The 22,694-nt window shown below is 34.8% G+C and overlaps 1 protein-coding gene across 1 annotated transcript; it reads left to right on the top strand.

Annotated features, from left to right (window-relative positions):
* The first annotated feature begins 6,155 nt into the window (after window positions 1-6,155).
* LOC123546261 (melanopsin-like) lies at window positions 6,156-22,189 on the top strand. Its single transcript, XM_045332456.2, has 5 exons — window positions 6,156-6,215; window positions 8,783-8,882; window positions 9,542-9,759; window positions 19,339-19,420; window positions 21,255-22,189. Exons 1-5 carry the CDS (start codon window positions 6,156-6,158, stop codon window positions 22,187-22,189), a joined length of 1,395 nt encoding a protein of 464 aa, XP_045188391.2.
* The last annotated feature ends 505 nt before the right edge of the window (window positions 22,190-22,694 follow it).

The raw sequence follows: 22,694 nt of genomic DNA on the forward strand, positions 1-22,694 counted from the left end.
AGAGACTTGTTCCATTTTGTCCGTGACAAAAACCTTGAGCTGAATGAACTCGGAGGAATGTTGGTATGGAATTTTCAGCCCGGAATGCGCGGGCATCAGTTGCTTGGCCATGTACATAAGATGCTCTCCCTATATGATCATTATCCACTGTGGTGGAAACGATCTTGGCCAAGTTAGTTTTTGTTTTAAAATCAGCTTTGAAAGATATTGCAATTTTGATGCCTTATACAAGATTGGTTTGGTCTCAAATACTGCCAAGGTTGTATTATAGAAATGAAATTGGCCATAAAACGTTAAATAAATGCAGGCGAAGACTAAACAGTACCATCTCGACTCTTTGTATTAATAGTATGCTACCCCCAGATAATTGAGCATGAAGAATATTTTAGGGATTTCGTACATCCTTCAGATACTGGTTTGAACATTATGCGGGAAAATATCCAGAATGCATTATACACCTTTATTCAGTCGGATACAAGATGTTATCCTCAATGAATATTCATGTTACATGGCTGTTTACGCGCTAGTCGCCACAAGTTATCAGTGTGGACATCTTTAAATACTTATATAATACTTATTTTTATGTATATGTCCTTATGGATACATGTTATATGTGGCGGTGCTTAGGCAGTGTGCATCTTGGTATTGTGATTTGACTGCCACGCCTTGGTATACTAGCGCGTCTTTGCAATGCAGCTACAATGTGCATGGCTTTGAAGTTCAAAGAATCATACAACAAATTTCTTCTTTTTTTTGGGTTGAATACAAGCCAAACGTATGTTTGCCAAATGTTCGATCTTCCGACGTTTGACTTTATTATGGCGTCTGATTTTCCCATGCGTCTGTTTTTACATCCGAATATCCGGGCCCATGAATTCAATAATGCGTCCGATTTTCCGGCGCAGCAGTTTTACGTCCGAAGATCCGGCGTATTTGATTGATACACGACCGAAGTTCCGGCGTTAGGTATACTTTATTGGGCGCCAGATTGTCCTGCGCACAAATTAATGATTTCGTCCGATTGTCCGGCGACCGCCCGATTATCTGGCGGGGTTTAGTTTATCATCTAAAACTTTCAGCCATTTTAAAACTGTTCACTGCCATATAGCCCCGGCTTACGCCATACTTGGGGATCAGCGCATGAACACAAAAATTTATCTAAATTCTTAACAATAAGTTTTCTTAAACATCTCGTAGCCATGCGCATTGTGGTTGTAAATGACAGCCATGACAATATAATGCCAAACTTAAACTGTTTTAATCTATATAATACTCACTTTCTTGAACCAAAGCTACAATGGTTTAGATTATTAATATATCAATAAATTTCCATTATCTGTTACAATTTATATGGTTGAGTTTCTTATCTTTCCCGATAATGAACTTTATCTTTTCAACTAATTAATGTAACTTTTACTCATTTAAAAATATAATGTTCTACCAGTCTGACTTGAAGCAATAACATGTTGTACCTGGGGAAGTGGAACAGTGACTTTTTGCTGTAAAATGTTTACTTTATTGCAATAAACACTAAGCAATAAGCATCTGGTTTTTATTGTTTTAACAATTAGCATTTATCATTGACAATTACCGTTTGGCAGTCAATATTTGACATTAAGCATTTGGTAAATAGCATTTTGCATTAACGATTTGCCATTTAACATTTGGCAATTAACATGGCGCACCGGCATTCCATAGGCATGTAGCATTTGGTATGTTGCATTTAGTATTAAGTATTTGGCATTTTTGCATCAAGTTATTGGCATTTAGAATTAAGTGACTGGCATTTAGCATTAAAATATTGGCCGTTCAATGATATATATGTCATTTCGTTATCAAAACATTTTGCATAAGGTATTTGGCATTTGGGATTAATATATGGTATTTAGCAATTGGCATTTAGCATGGCGCACTGAGCTTCCATAGATATATGTATATGAACATTAGTACCACTTTGGTTGAACCACGGTCACGGCGTACACACTCTGGAAGTCATAACTTCCATTATGGTACCACTGAATTATGGAGAAAAGTCCAGTCATATACAACGTAATTAATTATCAAAGTGATAGATCTGTCAGTCCTAAAAGACTTGATTTCGTAAACAAGAAACTGTAACAGTAAAATAAATTAACAAAAAGGGAAAAATCTAATGCATGCGTATCTATACAATACTGACAGCTAACAAAAGACAGTGTCACAGAAAAACAATTTATCCACATTTTTTCCAATGATCTATTTAACTAAGTAAACATTGTTTGTTTTTTAGCTCACCTGTCACATAGTGACAAGGTGAGCTTTTGTGATCACCCTTCGTCCGTCGTCTGTGCGTGCGTGCGTGCGGTTGTGCGTCCGTTCGTCCGTCAACAATTTCTTGTCTGCACGATAGTGATTTCATTTATGACTTTATTTTAACCAAACTTGCACACAACTTGTATCACCATAAGATCTCGGTTCCTTTCTTGAACTGGCCAGATTCCTTTATGGATTCCAGAGTTATGGACCCTGAAAGGGCCAAAATTAGCTATTTTGAGCTTGTCTGCACAATAGCAGCTTTATTTATGATTTTATTTTTACAAAACTTGCACACAACTTGTATCACCACAAGATCTTTGTTCCTTTTTTGAACTTGCCAGATTCCGTCATGGGTTCCAGAGTTATAGCCCCTTAAATGTCCGAAATTGGCTATTTTGGCTTTTGCAGCCATATAGAGACTTCATTTATAGTTTGATTTGATACAAACTTCCAAAATATCTTCAACAGCAATAAATCTTGGATTCCATGACGAACCTGTCAGATCCAATCGTAGGTTCCGGAGTTATTTTATATCTTATTACTTCCCCTGATTGTAATCAAAATGGATTTATATCAGTAAGTACTTATAGGACTGATTTGAAATTTCATTATTTTTATTATTTGGACTGAGACAATCAGGGTAGATAACTATGAACTGATTTTATGTCAAATTACCTCCCTTTAAAATGGGTATATCTCCGTAACTAATGAAGATACTGATCTGAAATTTCATTTATATCAACAGATGGACTTGGACAATCAGTGAAGATACATATTGACTGGAATTTATGACAGATTACCTCCTTTATTATTTATCTAAATGAATACACTTTAGCAGCTTCTAATGAGATTGGTTTGAAACGATCATATCATTTTGAGCAATAGTACTCACTCAGGTGAGCGACACAGGGCCATCATGGCCCTCTTGTTTCATCATATTATAGACGTTAAATATTCCAAGCCGAGAGTTAACGAGTTATCTCTTAACTACATTGTCCATATGTATTGAAAAGGGAAGCGAATTAAGAACCTAGATGATAAACTGATGTATCCAAAATTTTAGAATTTTAATTGTATGCGTATTAATTATAAAACATTTTCCAGCCAAAAAACATCCATAATTGTAATTAAGTCTAAAAATATTTTCTGATTAAAAATGGGCACCTTTTTGGTTCACTATTGAATGCACGTGCTAATTACTAAAATGCACGAGCTGACGATAATTAAGAAATTAAGTAAACTATTTAGAATATAATCACTACAAACAATAGGTAGTAATAACTTAATGAAAATAGGGCAAAAATCAAGTTTCTAACCGCTAAATTTCTACGACCTCATTTAAAACCTCAATTTATTGCCGTACTGTATTTTTATCATAGGTGAAAAAGTTTTGTATGTTGGGTAAATTAAAATCCTTACGAAGGGCCCGTACACACGAAAGCTACTTCCGTTAATGTCTACATTCTGTATACAAGAGGTAAATTCAATGTAAAACTTGTTCGTCCATTTATATTGTTTTGCTCAACTGAAATAGATCAACACCTTAGACTTAAGTTGGACCCACATGAAGCAGGGAAGAGCTTATATTGTTAATCAGCTAGGGTGCAGTCAGTGGTGTTACCGTTGGCTCGACTACTTTATCATAATAACAACAGAGAATCTTTGTAAGGACAAATACTGGAAAATAACATTTTTTGGATGTAACCAGTCAAATACAGGTATGATAATGAAATGTTTCTAGAGAACAATTAGTACTTTTTATTCAAACTGAAGCGAATTACATTGCAAAACAGTTATGCCGATAGGTATGCAGTACGAGTTCCTTAAGCTATAATCTGAATTTGAAGTCAAACGTAATACTAGGGTTATTATAATGGTAGCTTGATCTGTAATGTTGTATTCCTCCCGAAGGGACTTTGCCAGGCTTGGATCCCACGAGGCGCGTCCGGTCAGACAAAATCCACGAGTCTCAGAGCCGAATGCATCACTGCAGATCAAGGTACGGTTTTAATTACCGTTTTATTATATACGAGGGCTGTTAAAACATAACGTAGACTTTTGATGTCAAAAGCCGCATATTGTGTAAAGAGCAATGTGAAATATAGCAATTGATAAATAACAAATAATCCGTGATTCGACGTTAACGTAAATGCGTGAGACCTTGGATAAAGATCAAGTACTCACGATGAGCACCCTGTCTGAGATGCTTGGCATAAGTCTTCACACTTTTTTTTCAGTTTTCTCTAACCAAACAACTTATTATTACTTTGGAATTGTTCATCGATTTTAATAAAATATATTTACAAATATAGGTTAATGCAAGCTTAATGAAAGCATCCCGATGAAGGCATAGCGTTGTTACAACTCGTTTTGTAATAAAGTTGCAAATTGTAATAATTATTACATAGCGTCGTTAACGTCGTTGAAATATGATCACCGTGCGCCGAGTTGGAGTAAGTGACTGTTTTCGAGGAGGCGTAATTCCTGACTTTATTATCATAATCACGTCAAATTTGCAGTGCAGTTAGTAAAAAGATTGCGAGTTATGGTGTTATATTTTGAATTTTGCTTCATTAAACTATAGAAGTCTACTTTTTTTAACAGCCCTCGTACATAAACCAGTTTAGTTTTTAAAACGATGAACGTTTTGACGCATGGAACGTCGAAACTACAACAGGTAGTCCCACCGTTGAATATTTTCCGTATCCTATGGGAGTTGAATACAGGATTTTGTATTCATTAGTGAAATACAGGCTGTATTTCAGATAGAACGTTCGTAGTTATGTGATAATTGTTTGTTTCGTTTTATTCGGTTTAACGTCGCACCGACACAATTATAGGTCATATGGCGACTTTCCAGCTTTTGTTGGTGGAAGAAGACCCAGGTGCCCCTCCATGCATTATAACATCACGATCGGGCACCCGAGTAGAACCATTGACCCTCCGTAAGCCGGCTGGATGGCTTCTTCACATGAAGAATTGAAAGACTCGAACCCACACCGGTGAGGGGCAAGTGCTTTGAAGTCAGCAACCTTAATCACTCGGCCACGGAGGCCCCATGTATATGATAATAAGTATTATTTGACTGACTGTTGTAGATCAACTCTTTTTAATAAATAATTTGTTTGATATGTCTTTTTACAACAGCCATATAATAAAACCTCAATGACGGTAAAATGACTTTTGTGTGCCGAATATTACATATCTGTCCCCTATAAACATAGAATGTATTAATCTTAACATGATTCATACATAATTATTGTACACGTTCTTTCTTTCTCAGGAAAATGAATATCTCGGATCATTCAAATGGAAACAACGTAACGACCATCTCATTGCCATCACACTTCAATGTTTTATCGACTATTTGGATGGTTTTTGTGTTTTTCATTGGGCTTATCGTGAACGGATTCATATTGACTGTATATGCAAAGAACAAACACTTTATAACACCGTTCACTATAAACATCATTTGCATGGTCTTCAACAACATAGGCATGTGCTGTTTTGGTGTAGGAATGACACTGGTTGTTAAAGTCAGGCTTCTTTATCATAACGAGGTCAATATGGACCTTTGTGTTGCAGAAGCATTTTCAACCTACCTCTGTGGACTAGCGAACTTATTCATTCAAGTCTCCATTGCAGTTTCACGTTTTTTCATTGTTACAAAGAAAACAAAACAGTTTGGAAAGCAAACATCCGTAATTTTGGTATGTTCGTGCGAAAGCGTTGCATTCATGTTTGCGGTTGCGCCGTTATCTGGATGGGGAGCATACGGTCTGACAGCTGATGGTGCAACATGTGATCTTACCTGGAGGGGAAAAGATTCTGCCATTTCGTATTTGATTTCAGTTACAATAATGGGGTTTGTGATACCGATGGCTGTTATTGTTTTCTGTCATATTATGATCTACAGGACGGTAAGTTTACAATTTTAGTTTAAACTCGCGTTTAATTAGCTTTTACTTTATGCTCTTCAGTGAAATACTGAAATTTGTCAGTGAAATAAAAATTTTATTTTTCACTGGTACGGAACTACACTTGAATGCGAAATAATATGAATTATAAATGATAGAAAATTCCTTGCAAAATATTCTTCAGTAAAGGTAGAGTATCTATAAATGTATAAAAATAATAACAGGATATTCATAAATATTTACATTTTAATATAAATAAATGTAAAAAGAAATCAGGATACATTATAGAATTATTTACATTTTTTTCTACAAAGGTATTCTGATGTCACGATATTATGAAGTCATGATGCGATGCACGTGACGTTGCGCGGACAAAATGGAATGTATAAAATAAATAGAAAATTTGTTTGTTTCAGTGTTGTAAGATCGAAATATATTTCACTCGTGAACACCATTATTTACATTTACACTCGTGGCTGTGCCACTCGTGAAAATATTGCATTATAATGTTCACTCGGTGAAATATGAAATATCTTTCGATCTTCCACTAAAACAAAAAAGTATCCTCTATTTATCAACGCATGAAAATAGAAATGATACCATGTTAATAATATTTTTCCATGATAGACTGGTCAGTTTAAAATGATGTATCGTATGTTGGGATGTTATTTTTTTGTGCTGAGAATTTTTTTCTATTGGGATTGTATGTTATGTGCTGAGAAGCATCGTCTGTTTGGATGATATGATGATAATGTACACCTCACATTTTACCGATGCCTGTTTCCCAGATTAGGGTCAGCTAAAAACTTACCATTAAAGCATCCGTAATTTTTAATAGGTTAATTTCGGTAATTTAGATTCTGCGTTTGGTCTTTTCTTCTGGAAATGAATAATTTTCAGCTCAGATATTGTATGCCAAACGGAATATACTCGAAATCCAAGTCATCTATTACTAAAAGGACTATTCAACTTTTAAATGTAGGCTGAACACCACTAAATCATGATGTTCTTTATTTCATATAAAATCCACTTACTTAATAACGTTATTTTGACATTTTCTAAAATATCAGATTTTCACAGACTTACATTCCCCTAATGTGCTTTATCTCTACTACAGAAAAAGAAAAAAAGGCTGTTAACTTTTACGTAAGAAAGTTACAGTTCATTGAATGCAACCTGTTGAATTTACTTCTTTCGTTTCTTTTCAAGACTATAAGATTCTTTCACTGGTGGTATGTGCAGATGGGAATATCCGGCTCGAGGGTAATTGTTTATGGCGGTAACGAGGCTCTTGCCGAGTTACCACTTAAACAGTTACCCGGGATCCGGATATTTCCATCTGCACCTACCACCTGTGATTGAATCTTTTTCTTGCATGCCATATTCAACAAATAATAGTAAAAATAAATTCAAACAAATGAATTTTTATAGGACTTTTTTTCTGGAAGTAGCGTATTAACAAAGCGCGGGAACTTTACGTCCGTAAACAGGAAGTACGTCATGACGTTACAAAGACGGAAACAACGTAATAATTTCGGTTTTGTTTTATCATTTGCAGTGAAACGTTATGTTTTTTTTCCGTAAAATGACGTTTTTTTAATCGAGAAATATGTTATAAGGCAGAAAGAGAAACTAAGGTATTTGATGTTTATTCTGTTTTACGTAAAACATTATTACTAAACAAATCTACTGTACAGATGCAGTTCGTTATACGTCATTTACAGCACGAGAGTCGTAAGATGGAGTTTTCCAGCACCGGTGAAATCTCCAGAAATCCCAGTCTGGTATGCAAGAAATAAAATTCTTACGCCGCCATTCCTACCTAGCATGCAACAGGATTGTGCCTATTTCGATAAAATGATACACATAGGTACTGAAAGAAAACAAGATGTTATTGAGAAAGGGCACGAGGAAAGGAAGAAAGACTAGGACAATTTATATTTAGACCAATTTTGACTAGACTTGCGTATGCTTCCATCTGATTTGGTAATGATCAACCTGTACAAATTAAGTAGTCGTCATTCTCGTTTATTTAAGAATCGAGCGGCATATCATTCTCTGAACAAAACTTGGTAGATTTGATTAATGATAGTAACAATCGTGATTTCATGTTTTTTTCGAGTGTCGTTGTATATCATTATCTATGTAAAACTAGATAGATTTGATTAACAATTGTAACAATCGTGCTATTAAAATTTTACAGTGCCGTTATATTCCTTATACGAGCCAATGTATCACCCATTTTCTGTTCAGCGAAATATGCAATATTTCTCGTAATTCAAAGGGAATGCTAAGTAGAACATGCATATTGTAGACTATTTTGATGTTTTACAAAATATGATATGGAGCCAGGACAAGAATTGAAAATGATAACGTGTCTTTTTGAATAGAAATTGTATCAAGCGACTGGGCTAACTGGCAAGGTATTGATTACTTAGGACGTATTCGGCAAATATATACGTAACAGTCATTAAAACAATAGTTTTAAAACAGATTATAATAATAAAAGTGTGTAAATGTCCTTGACAAACATAGAGGCAAATATTTAGAATATCTTTAATTTGTTGCAGGTAATAGCGTCACGTAGGCTGGCACAAAGCGGAAGTTACGACCAACGGCTACATCACAAGAAAGAGACGAAACTGTTCAAACTCAGTATTGTTATTGTAGGTGAGTATGCATACGAATTCATACAAAATGTTTCGTTTCTAGTTACGTTTAGATAAGAAAGCGTCAATCATAACTATATTTTGTTCTTTTGTACGTATTAGCTTTCATTTTCGAATCTGTATTCTTGCATGTGTGCATAGTTAACCGGTTTAAACTTCACAGTGATGTTTTCTTATACGGACCGTTCCAAGGCGGTGCCCTACTATATTCCTTTATTCGTGTGTTTTGCTCTCGTTGTGTATATTTCTTTGGGTATATTTTCATTATATACATATTCATACGTACAGTGCTGCGAACCTTTCACGCAGCCTACTTAAGACAAAGTTAGAAGTTAGATGTAAGATGTTTCACGAAAATCATTTTAAGCAGATTCTTTTTTTACTATTCGGCTATTCCTAGAAACTTACTAGGACGAAATACGATACTTGTATCATAACGATGAATTAAAGACGTCATTTTGCTATGATATTAGTAATATCCTATGAAAGAGGTATATTTCAAAGGTACATACTTAGTTGAGAACTTAGGACAGAAATAAAAATGCAAGTCAAATTGAGTTTAGACATGGGATTTTCGTAACTGGTTTTATACGGCAATATACAGATCACTCAAATGTATTAAGAAGGTTATTACTTTACATATCTTAATTCCACTTTCAGCGGCCTTTCTAACAGCATGGACCCCCTATGCCGTTGTTTCATTCTATGAAGCCTTTGGAAAACCAAAGAATTTAAATCCACTGTTGTCTCTAAGTGCTGCACTGTTTGCGAAGTCGGGGGTTATATGGAGTTGCGTCATATACATTTCGGTGATGGATGAATTCAGGAAACAGGCAACTGCTATGGTAACATGCATACGACAGAAACGTGAAGAGGTGGTAACTTGTAGGGCGCAGATTTGTTTACTGCGAAGTATAAATACTGAGGAGGAAAATTGATTCATGGACATGGTTATCATAGTATACATAGGATTAGGGTATAATATGTACAATGGCATTTTTTTTCTTGTATGGTGCCAGTGGACAAAAAGACCTGGGTACATCTTTAGTAAGCCTAAGAGACGCGGGTAGATTTTTGGTAAGAGGAAAAAGGCACGGATGGTTTAGTTAAAACATATTTATTCCCAAACTAAAGTACACATATTAATAGATATATATCATATCTTGATAAAAGCAACAAAGGAATGGATTAGAATGGAAGACAAGTCTTATATAATTCTTCTCTTTAATTCACGGATATATCTTTAGTCAGACTACAAGGCCCGGAAAGATCTTTAATCAGACTATAAGACGCGGGAAGTACAAGAGCCGGGAAGGTCTTTAATCAGACTAAAAGACGCCAGTAGAAAGTAATATTTTCTGTACTCAAATACTGTCCTCTGGACATTGATAAAAACTTTGTACTTTGGCATGTTTAGCCTTAATTTGAGTCTTTTTCATGATTTAATATGGATCAGAACGGAGCGACAATATTCTGTTTTACTGCCGCACTGTGCAGACATTATCTGTAGACAATAATAGGCTCTCCAAATCATACATTTTTCGAGGCAGAAGCCGAAGATATATGAATTGTAATTATTTGTTTATTTAATCCTCATCCTCGTAAACGATCACTCAAATACAATGTGGTTCACTTTACAGTTAGTATGTATTATAGCTATACAATACAGAATTATAAGATTTGTTTGTTTGTTTTGGGTTTAACGCCGTTTTTCAACAGTATTTCAGTCATGTAACGGCGGGCAGTTAACCTAACCAGTGTTCCAGGATTCTGTACCAGTACAAACCTGTTCTCCGCAAGTAACTGCCAACTTCCCCACATGAATCAGAGGTGGAGGACTAATGATTTCAGACACAATGTCGTTTATCAAATAGTCACGGAGAACATACGCCCCGCCCGAGGATCGAACTCGCGACCCCGCGATCCGTAGACCAACGCTCTTACCTACTGAGCTAAGCGGGCGGGCTAAGAGACTATGTACATATATAGTAAAACAATAGACAATTGAATTCATGCACACACAAAAATTGACATAATCATGCTAAAGGACAGTAAATGTTGCTGTAACAAAAAAAAAATGGACACTAATGCGCTGAATAAAAATTGCGCTAGACAATTTATTGTGTGTGTGTGTGTGTGGGTTTAACGTCTTTTTCAACAATTTTTCAGTCATATAAACGACGGGGACAATTTATTATCACCTCGGCTAGATCATATGTGTGGAGGCTAGCTACTCCTTGGATGATTAATAATCAAAACAAGGAGCTGCGATTTCAAACCCTGGTGTCCGACAATAAGTGATTATCGCCCCGACACAACATTATCACATTTATCACGTTAGGATACGTAAAATTTACAAATTTCCAAAAGATTCCATTCTTTCCTGACTAACATTTAATAAACACTTCGTAATTGCGATATACGTGTACGTTATCGTACGTATATCGGCTAATTTCAGCTAAAAGTTATAAGGAATAACTTCACAAATTAAAAAATGCTATAAAACAGAACTAAATATTCCCTGTATATCCTATGTAAAATGGACAAAGAGTTGAAACACTTAGCTAGACCTACTTAAGCGTATTCCATTCCTCACTTTGAAGATTTATCCTAGTCTAAGAGCTAACATAAAACAAAGAGAAATGTCTGGGTCATGTAACACAATATTTTCTGTGCCATATTTGCATACGGCTGTATACCCAAATATTTCTAAGAAAATGTATTTTTTGTTTATTTCCTTTTGTAAGCTCTGAAGATAAAACTTAGTACTTTAGAAAGACACTGTCGGTTATATCAATGGCGTTTCTTACGTAGAGACAAATGAGGCGTAGAAACTCTGACGTTTCAGGATAAGATAAAATTTGACGGAAGTTATTCACGGTGTCTGTACTATATAACGCGAGAGGTTTGTTGTCGATAAATGTCTCGGGTTTTTACTTTCTGTAACGATTGTGAAGACTGAAGATGATTCTATCAGTTCGGCAGTTTGTTAGAATGAAAAGACTGTCATCAACTAAACCTCACAGTCATATCTGGTAAAGCTGTCTTTGAACAAAGCCTGATTTTACTTAACCCTTAGCCTGCTAGTGGCAAGTGATTCTGCCTTTGCGACCAGTACAGACCAAGATCATCCTGCACATCCTTGCAGTCTGATCATGGTCTGCACTGTTCGCCATTCAGTCAGTATCTTTTTTTGGTAAGCACCCCTTTTAACAGTTAATGGTACTGTCCAAATTGACAGATGGACAATTTCATTATAGAAATTTAGCATGGTACGGGTTAACTATAACAAGTTTATATACAGATATGTACATTCGTAAATAATTCAAGACTTTTACTAAGACATTTGACTGATGTATGATACGCCAGTCATTGCATCAGTATGCTCTCTTTTCGCTTAAATACATTTTTGTCTAGAAATGAATTTTGTCATATTGCGTCAGTTGAGTAGATGATCCTGTTTTTCATGTCTCAGTTGTAGGCCGAGACATACCAGTTTTGGAACGGAAAGTTCTAGACTGTAGGATTTAAAGACTAATCTGTAGATAACGAACCTATATTGCGTTCAACGGATCAAACAATGATAATATAGATTAACACATGAAGAACAATGACTAAAATGCTGGGGAAAATATAAAGACTGTTGAGGCGCTCAGTAAATAATTATGTTTATCATGAAATTTATGCATTTCATAATCATGAAATTTATGCATTTCATAAGCATGAATTCAAAGTGGATTCGATGTTTTTTTCAATGTGTAACACCCCTAACACTTCTCCGCAATCCTACCGACTAGAGCGGCACTCTGTTAAACAGATACATTGATTAATAATATGATCCCAAAATAACAGAAAATATAAACATACTCTTTAAAAGTAATTATCATTATAAAGATAAACATTACCAAAGAATGACGAAAATAAGATATACAAACAGGATTTTAATATGCATAGCTCGGACGAATGTCTTTATTTTCTTTAGCAAAAGCTAAGACATAAGGTTGAAAGGGTTGCCATGGTGTTTCTAGCATGACAATATTTTATTGAGCATTATACGCGCACTATGATTACCATATACGGATATGATACTTAACCCTATTAAATGTACTAATGAATGAGTGACACTTGGTGTTTTTTGAGTTTCTTACTTGACTCTGAAGCCGAAGTGAAACGATACACAACTTATTGTTTTTATTATATAATTAAAAGTCCAAAAAATAAAAGATAATATTATAGTGTACATGTCACTTTCGCTTAAAAGTAGACTGAAAAACATTATTGTACGAACAGTTCTGTAATCGTCGTTGTTTTTTTTTTTTTTCAAATTAAAACTTTTATGCATTTCTTTATATCACCATTCAGTTGAATTTTACAACCTATTTAACGGACAAAAATCCTGTCTGAAAATGAGCACATACAGTTTCAAGCATCCCAAAGCACCACCAAGTTTGTGCTACACATATATTTGATGTACTTTACTTTCTGGGTTGTGCTTGAACGTTTAAGCTATCTTGTTTGACGCTATATATGATGTGTAACATTGTTGGTACTTTTATAATATTTGATGTACTTTACTTTTTGGGTTGTGCTTGAACGTTTTAGCTATCTTGTTTGACGCTATATATGATGTGTAACATTGTTGGTACTTTTATAATGGTATTGATGTAATTCTCAATATGTTTCAGTCCATGTAAGGATGTCATAAAGTGATTCATGATCATAGTACTACAGAATAAATCGTACAAAAATGTTAAAAAATGTTTATATTATGTAAGCATCAATGACACATGACAAATTATACTTCAGTCATATATTGTACATTGGTGTTATATAGAGTGTCTGCTGGCTGTAATATTGCTAAAACATATGTTACCGTAATTAGACAGAAGTAAATGTAGTTACTAAATTTAATGTTTTAAATACAATGTCAAGTCGATCTGAATTATATGTAATGTGGGTTCGAGCCTCACTCGGGGCGTTGAATTCTTCATGTGAGGAAGCCATCCAGCTGGCTTACGGAAGGTCGGTGGTTCTACCCAGGTGCCCGCTCTTAATGAAATACCGGTAATGCATGGAGGGGCACCTGGGGTCTTCCTCCACCATTAAAGCTGGAAAGTCGCCATATGACCTATCATGTGTCGGTGCGACGTTAAATCCTACAAAAAAAAAATTAAATACATCTTTTCTTTTGAATGAATTAGTTCGGTTTTTCCTTTATGAACCTGTTCTAAAAACTTAAAATTTACAACAGTGATACCATTGCCAAAATGTGAACAACGAAATAAATAATGATTACACTTCCATCCAACAATCTTATTCAAAAATCATTATAGTCACAGAAACGGATCTATTTGATGAAAGATGTTACCAAAGAGTACCATATGCTTCTGGTCAGGATCCATGCTGTTTGCTAACAGTATCTCTAATACCAATAGGCTTTTAAAGCGAAAAGCATGGATCCTGACCAGACTGCGCGGATGCGCAGGCTGGTCTGGATCCATGCTGGTCGCAAAGCCACTATGTTGGTTTTCTCATGGCACGGCTAAAATATTAGTGCATCAATCTTTTCTGACTACGTGTTATTGTTTGGAACATTATCTCGCTCCATTTATTGAGAAACAACATGTACTAGTAGTTGATACATACTACACTTCTATGCACGTTGTCTATAATCTAGACTGAATGCATGTTATAAATGCATATAGTTTCTCATGAAAATATATAAAACTGATAATCTAAACACAATGTTTTGATGATATCTTTTAAGTTATTAAAATTTCCAGTTAATACTTCAGTTATTTTTAGTTAAAACTGGCGAAAATACAGCTGTGGTATATGTGGGGGTGTATTTTAACCCCTAAATTTAATTTAGGACACGTAAAAAAGTGAAATAACATTTTACACCAAGACTTTGATAGCTTTAAAACATTTACATAGAAAAAAAAATGAAAGCCAGTACTGAAACAGCCTTGTAAGATTTTATTTATAAACGAAAATAGTTTCAAGGAGAGAATTCCACATTGTTCGTATAACAGGTTAATTATGTTTGACATACGATAGAAAGACAGAAACTGGCCGACTGACCACGTATCCAGACGCATTGTGTATTTTAAAAAACAAATGAAAATGTCACCGCTTCTTTGGCGACCTATGGTTCGAGCCTCGATTTGAACAATGTGTATAGACGTACTACAGAGCACAACAAAGTGTTGTTTTCTTACACACAAATATGTCTCGAAGTACTTGAACATCCCTTTTATTGATGTGACAATAAAACAGTTATTATTAATGTAGTGTATTGTTTCGCACCTTGCGCTTGCCCAATACTCCACCCTTTATTCATCACAATAGTTTTCATTAATAATGATTATCCATTTCGTGCAAATATCAGTGAGAGTGACATGACAGTGCTTCATTTGAAAGAAACGATAGAAAAAATATATGTGAAATGTGTGTTGATAAACACATTTAAACTTATACAAATGATGTGATTGTGGATTGAAAAAAAAAAACAGCGGAAAAACGGCTTACAAGTTCAAATACACTAGCTATGAATACGTCCGGATTACAAGTATCGGGCTTTGCCAATGCTACTGCAATGGTTACTCCTAGATGGGTAGAAATTTTGTCAGCAAGTTGGTTGTGCATTATTCTTGTTGGAGGAATTTTACTAAATGGGGGAACGCTACTCGTATTTGTTAAGCACAAACGCCTTGTCACAACAAATAATGTGTACGTTATTTCATTAATAATCAACAATTTATTGATATGTATTCTAGCGACCGGAATGCCAATCGTAGCTGAGATCGGCGGTCACTGGTTACAACTGATGGATATGAAGTCTTGCATTTTCGAAGCATTCATAGTATATTTATTCGGATTAGCGTCAATGTTTGTGCTGGTTGCTACAGCAGTTTCGCGATTCATCGCCATCACTCGGCCATTCCTTGCTGCGAGAATAAACAAAAGACAAGCTGTTTTTGCAGTGTGCATTTGTAAATTATTTGCACTTTGTTTCGCCGTGGCACCGCTGGTAGGTTGGGGATCATACGGACTCGAGGCACATGGCACATCATGTGGCTTGGACTGGAGGGACCGAAGTAATGGGTTCTTATCATATTTGATCGTCATTACGGCAGTCTGTTTTGTCATTCCCATGGCAACGATGACGTTTAGCTACATCAGGATTTACATTACTGTAAGTATTGACATTTTAATTACCACATTCGTTACATGATGGACACATTTCACGGGTTTCGTGTGTGTTTATATGGAAATATACCAAACAGATCGTAAGATAAAATGTACATTTAGTCCATACCGGTATTAGAATGTAAAATGAATGTAAATACGAACTTTGTACAAATGTTTATTATTGTATCTTTTGTTCTTGCCGAAACCAATCATTGAGATCCAAACAATGTTTTGTATTCATCTTATTCTTTCGTGACAAAACTACTTTTTGCGCAACTATTTCGATGACTAACAGGTGACATACGAACAACTGGGCAAAGCTACATATTGTACATCAATAATATCAGGTAAATGCTCCGGTAAGATGGTACGAGAAAAACAGAATAATATAAAAAGTCATGTAAATGCTCAGGTTACAGAGTATAAGAAAAACAGGATAAAGTACATGTAAAAGCTCAGGTATCAAAGTGTGAGAAAAGAAGGATGAAATATATGTAGATACTCGGGTAAGAGTGCATAGGGAAAAAAACAGGATAATATACATGTAAATGCACAGGAAAGCGAGTATGAGAAAAAAAAAGAATAATATACATGTAAATGATAAGGTAAGAGAGAATGAGAACAACAGAATGATATACATGTAAATATTCAGGTTAGAGAGTATGCGAAATACAGAAAAATATACATGTAAACGTTCAGGTTAGAGAGTATGCGAAATACAGAAAAATATACATGTAAATGTTCAGGTTAGAGGGTAGGCGAACAACAGAAAAATATACATTTAAATGCTCAGTTCAAAGAGTATGAGGAAAAACAATATAAATTAGAGAGAATGAAAATAAATAGGATAAAATACTTGTAAATGCTCAGGTAAGAGTGTATGAGAAGAAAGTAGGATAAGTACATGTAAATGCTATGGCAAGAGAGTATGAGAAGAAAGAAGGATAATATACATGTAGATGCTAAGGTTAGATAACATGAATAGAAAGTATGAGAAGAAAGTAGGATAAAATACATGTAAGTGCTCAAGTTAGAGAGTATGAGAAGAAAGTAAAATAAAATGCATGTAAATGATAAGAGTAGAGAGTATGGTAAGCAAGTTTAAGGAGACAGTAGGATAAAATACATGTAAGTGCACAGGTTAGAGAGTATGAGAAGAAAGTAAAATAAAATACATGTAAATGCTTTGATTAGAGTGTATGAGAAGAACGTAGGATGAAATACATGTAAATGCTAAGATTAGAGAGTGTGAGAAGAAAGTTTAAGGTCACACACCAGTAAATATTATTCCCGATATATTCTACATAAAACTGAAATTTTGTAAACAGCTACCAAACATAGCTAGACCCATTTCAGAGAACAAATCCTTACCTCAATTTAAAGAGTTATGATCAAACTGATATAAAATAAACAGAAAAGTAGGGGTCATGTATCTTCTAAGAGAGATTTCTCTTGTCACATTTGCTTACTGTAAAATCACATCAAAATCACACAAAATGACTGCTGTGATCTAGAAGTACTACTCATAGTAAAATTGAGTTTCACTCTACCAAATACAACCTCCTCTCCCATTTTTCCTACCAAAATGTCAAAGATACATCCACAATGAAATTTAAACAGAAACCAGCTTTAATTTAGACCTCTGTGGCCATGCTAAGTGACAAATTAGTGTTCAAAAACATGTCCGCCATTACGCGACTAGACCAGATGGCCCCCACGCTGGTTCCTTTACTATTGTTAGGCCTTAAGAAGAAAGTAGGATAAAATACATGAAAATGCCCAGGTTAGAGAGTATGAGAAGAAAGTAGGATAAAATACATGTAAATGCTATGATACGAGAGTATGAGAAGAAAGTATAAGAAGACAGTAGGATAAAATACAATGTAAATGCTCAGGTTAAAGAGTATTAGGAGAAATTTGGATAAAATGTATACATGTAAATTCTAAGGTTAAAGAATATGAGAAGAAATTATAAGAAGAAAGTAGGATAAAATAAAATTATGTAAATGCTCAGGTTAGAGAGTATTAGAAGAAAATTGGATAAAATACATGTAAATGATATGGTTGAAGAGTATGAGAAGAAAATATAAGAAGAAAGTAGGATAAAATACATGTAAGTGCTCAGGTTAGAGAGTAATATGAAATAAGGCACTGCCTCAATCGGGAATCGATCCGACTTCAACTCATCTCATAAGATTTGAAAAGAACTGTCTAATGACAGCACGGAAGTTCACCTTTTTTTTATAAATTTGATAGTAAATATATTAAATATCTCATTCGGTATATCGCATGTTACCGTAGAGGGATCGATTCCCTAGGTAAAAACAACACTGCTCATATTTGTACTAATGTGCAAGACGTTGCGGTTTCGGACAAGTTATGTGGACGCTTATTAGGTGCAAGGAAAGAGCGAAAATCCGAAGTTAGACGCTCTGTGCACGTGCCGGAAGGACACATTTTTTAATTCAATAGTATATATCTCATTCGGTGTATCGTATGTTATCGTAGATGTCTCGATCCCGATCGATTCCCTTTAAGAAGAAAGTTGGATAAAATACATGTAAATGCTAAGGTTAAAGAGTATGAGAAAAAGTATAAGAAGAATGTAGGATAAATAATATGTAAATGTTAAGATTTTAGAATATTAGAAGAAGGTAGGATAAATACATGTAAATGCTAAGGTCAGAGAGGATGAGAAGAAAGTAGTATAAAATACATGTAAATGCTAATGTTAGAGAAAATGAGAAGAAAGTAGGATAAAATACATGTAGGATAAAGTTGAGAAGTATGTGCTGATGCATCATCAGCTTCTGTGACTGAGGTACAATCTTTTTCCTTAAGATTGACTATAATCAATAACCGTTCTTGCGGACTGCAGATTTATTTATAATATATGTTATAACATTAGAACACTACAGTTTGGATTAAATATATCAGCTTTGAAAGCAAATTTTAGATTAGAAAATGTTGATTTGAAACCCTAAAATCCCTATGAAGGTCGAAAAGCAGTTTAGATACTGCTGCAAAATAAGTACAATGTATTTGTATAATTGTAAACAATCGGTGTCTATATTGCCAACGCTGATTACACTTAAGCATATTACGGATAATCAAAAATTGCGTGACACAACTTTGGAAGTCTAATAGAAAAAAAACAACTGCTTTTTCGAGCTTCATAGGGATTTTAACTAATAAGTGACGGATATTTTCAGTCGTATTGCACCAAAATATAGCTAAATCTAACGAATTTATTATATTTTCAGGTCAAACAAGCTGGTGTATATAGAAACTGTACACGAACACGCAAAGAGATGCTTCTACTCAAACTCAGCATTGCTTTTGTTTGTATGTATAGGGCCTCTTGAGCCTATTGATTAAACTACCTCATGTTATTGCTAATGAAGTTCCTAGTTGAATGCGGATTTGAAAATATGAGCAAATTGTCATTATCATTTATTTCAACTCGCCTTTCTTCTGTTTAATTCTTATACCATGCGTTACAGCTTATGGAATTAGAGACTTATATGCAAACCTGAGTGTATTTGTCACTCGGATTTTATTTATCAAAAGGAAAAAAAACATCCGTACTTAATTTCTTTAAGGGATGGTCAATGCATATCATATGATGTCACTTGAAAACGTAACTTTCCTGTCTAATTGTTTTACAATTATCACATAACAAGTTAAAATATGCGGAACGAAACAACTACACTATATTTAGTACATAGTCTGGCATGCCTGCTTTAGCTCGACTATATGAAGGATAGTTTGAGCTATGTTACTCGCCCTTTCGTCGGCGTCGGCATCGGCATCGGCGTTACACCTTGGTTAAAGTTTTTCATGCAAGTTTGTATTGCTGTAATTTAAAGGCATATAGCTTTGAAATTTCTTTTTTTCTTTTTCTAGGTCAATAACCAACTTCACTAGGTCAGGTCCCATTACTGTGACATGTACTTTGGCCAAATTATGCCCACTTTGGACACAGAAAGTCCTGGTTAAAGTTTTACATTCAAGTTACTATCTCCAAATCTAATATAGATATTGAAATATTGAATTGAAACTTCATATGTGACTTTGGGGTTGTAAAACTAGGTGATGGCATCAAGTCCCATAACTCTTACATGCATTTTGGGCAAACTATGCCCACTTTTGGACTTAGAATATCTTGGCTAAAGTTTTGCATGTAAATACGTATAGCTGTTATTTAAAAGCATATAGCTTTGAAACTTAGTTTTACCTTTTCTCTGTCAATACTCAACCTCACAGGATCAAGTCGCATAAGTCTGACATGTATTCTGGGTAAATTATGCCCCCTTTTGGACTAAAAAAAATCCTGGTTAATGTTTTGCATGCAAGTTACTACCTCCAAAACGAATGTAGTTTTTATTTGAAATTTCACATGTGTCTTTAGGGTTATACACTAGATGATAACATCATGTCCAGTAACTTTTAGTTTGGCCAAAATATGTCCCCTTTTGGACTTATAACAATTTCCCGGTAAAGTTTTGCATGCATGTTACTATGTCAAAAACTACTGATAATACCGGAAAATACTGAAATTATTGAATTGAAACTTCACAACTTCTCACGTTTCTTCGGGTTTATAAAACTAGGTCATGCCATCAGGTCCCATAACTCTGACATGTATTTTGCAAACATTTTTCCCATTTTGAACCTAAAAATCATCTGGTTAAAGCTTTGCAAGTTACTATCTCCAAAACTTATGCAGATACTGGATTGAAACTCTATAGATATTTTAACGTTTAGGGTATATTCCTGCTTCTAGGACAACAGTTCGAATATTCGAGTATTGGCTGTCTTTGGCTGTTATTCTTTCTATCAATTCACAAAGATAATTAATTTGTATATGGTGTAGATAATTCAGTCTTGCTGCAAACTATGCTATTTTTGATACTACTTGGCCCAGATTACCAACACCTTGGAAAAATGGACATGATTTCCTGGAAATATGTTTAGCGTCAGGGGTTATCTCACTTGAACAAAACATAGGATCTTAATACAAATTATGTTCAAACGAGTGCCTTTAATTCCACCATTTTATCAATACAATGAAAATTCATAGCAGTATCCTCATATATGTTCATCTGGTATTTGAATCAGAGCCTGTGCACTTATATTCACAATGAAAAGTTTTGTTGATAAAAACGTTATTTTTCAGCGGCATTCGTAATTTCATGGACACCCTACACTATCGTTTCATTTTACGTGGCTTATGCTAGACCAGAACATCTTGACCCTTTGCTCTCGAGAAGCGCCGCTCTCGTCGCTAAATCCCAGGTTTTGTGGAATCCAGTTCTATACATAATCATTGTTGACGGTTTTAGGAGAAAGATCTTTGACATGCTTCCCTGCAAAAAACGAAATCGAGCGGCGACAACTTTAACAACAATTGCTTTTAACAATCTGGATGAATATACGGGTAGAAATGTACAGACACTGGCATTACGACAGGAAAATCATAAGATTTCTACAACACTGAGGAAGCCTACTGATTTATCAATAAACCAGAATCAACATATGAAAATATCAGATTCATCGAAAAGTGCAGAAAATATTCATGACATTCGAAACGTTTCTTTTACCGCAGAAAAGGTCAAAGAAAACATCAGCATGACAGATGGGCAAGTAAAGAACCCACGTGTTCAGGAAATTGCTACGAACAAGACAGAAAATATACAAATTGTTGCCGCTGAGGCGTCTAGTATACCATATGAAGAAGGAACGTCAAATATACCTAAAACTGCGAAAGATAAAACGGTAGCACTAGATTCTGCAAAAGGAAATCTAAATACGTTTGAAAGTTCGAAAGGGACATTAAATGAACATGTGTCTAATAATTGGGAAGGCATATCACAGAAATACGATGTAATGGAAGTGCCATCAAATATAACTCTCGTAAAAGGCGCATCCATGAAGAGTGTAAGTGACAGAAAGAATACTAATTGCTGTGATCCAGATAAACGTCTTACGAAAGAAATTGTAAATGACCATAAAGTTGGTATTTTGCCACCATTGAAGTCACCTGTCAATCGTACAGCCATCGTTAACGTAATAACCGAGGACAAGGACCTGATACCCATTGTCAGTCTGTGAAAAAGTAAACGTAACAGATAAGAAAATCAAACATTTCTGGGGACGCTCAGTCAGTACGCCTAAAATATTATTAACTTAAGCATTTCTAAGTATCACAGTTCGAGCAATTCGATAGAGTTGAAACACGATATCTCGAACTCATTTACTTCACATTCGGTTTTCAAGCCCTGTCCCAAAAACACGTGCACAAAATATCATTTTACGTCGAATTTTGGTTATCTCAAAGTAAAACCTTAGATCCCGTGAAATTTGAGATACCGAGATTCAACTATATTTTATTTTTACGTGCTATTTAAAAAATGTACAATGTTTACTTATCTTTATTAAATTTAGTCAACTAGCCAGTGTGTAGATGAATTAAGGCTTTACCATTACATTGCAAGCGCTAAATGCATTTTGAATGTCTTGAAACACAGATGTCACATTCACAAATGTTAATAAACTTTAATTATTTAACGGACACTGTTAATTTGTCATTTAAATTTCTACGTACAGTTGACAAGTC

This window comes from Mercenaria mercenaria, chromosome 9, assembly GCF_021730395.1.
Source record: "Mercenaria mercenaria strain notata chromosome 9, MADL_Memer_1, whole genome shotgun sequence".
In the NCBI taxonomy this organism is placed as follows: Eukaryota; Metazoa; Mollusca; class Bivalvia; order Venerida; family Veneridae; genus Mercenaria; species Mercenaria mercenaria.

Coding starts and splice junctions, on each gene's coding strand:
- LOC123546261 (XM_045332456.2), top strand. CDS start 6,156: ATGGGGTTTGTGATACCGATGGCTGTTATTGTTTTCTGTCATATTATG. Junction 6,216..8,782: donor ATATTATGATCTACAGGACG/GTAAGTTTACAA, acceptor AATTTGTTGCAG/GTAATAGCGTCACGTAGGCT. Junction 19,421..21,254: donor ACTCAGCATTGCTTTTGTTT/GTATGTATAGGG, acceptor GTTATTTTTCAG/CGGCATTCGTAATTTCATGG.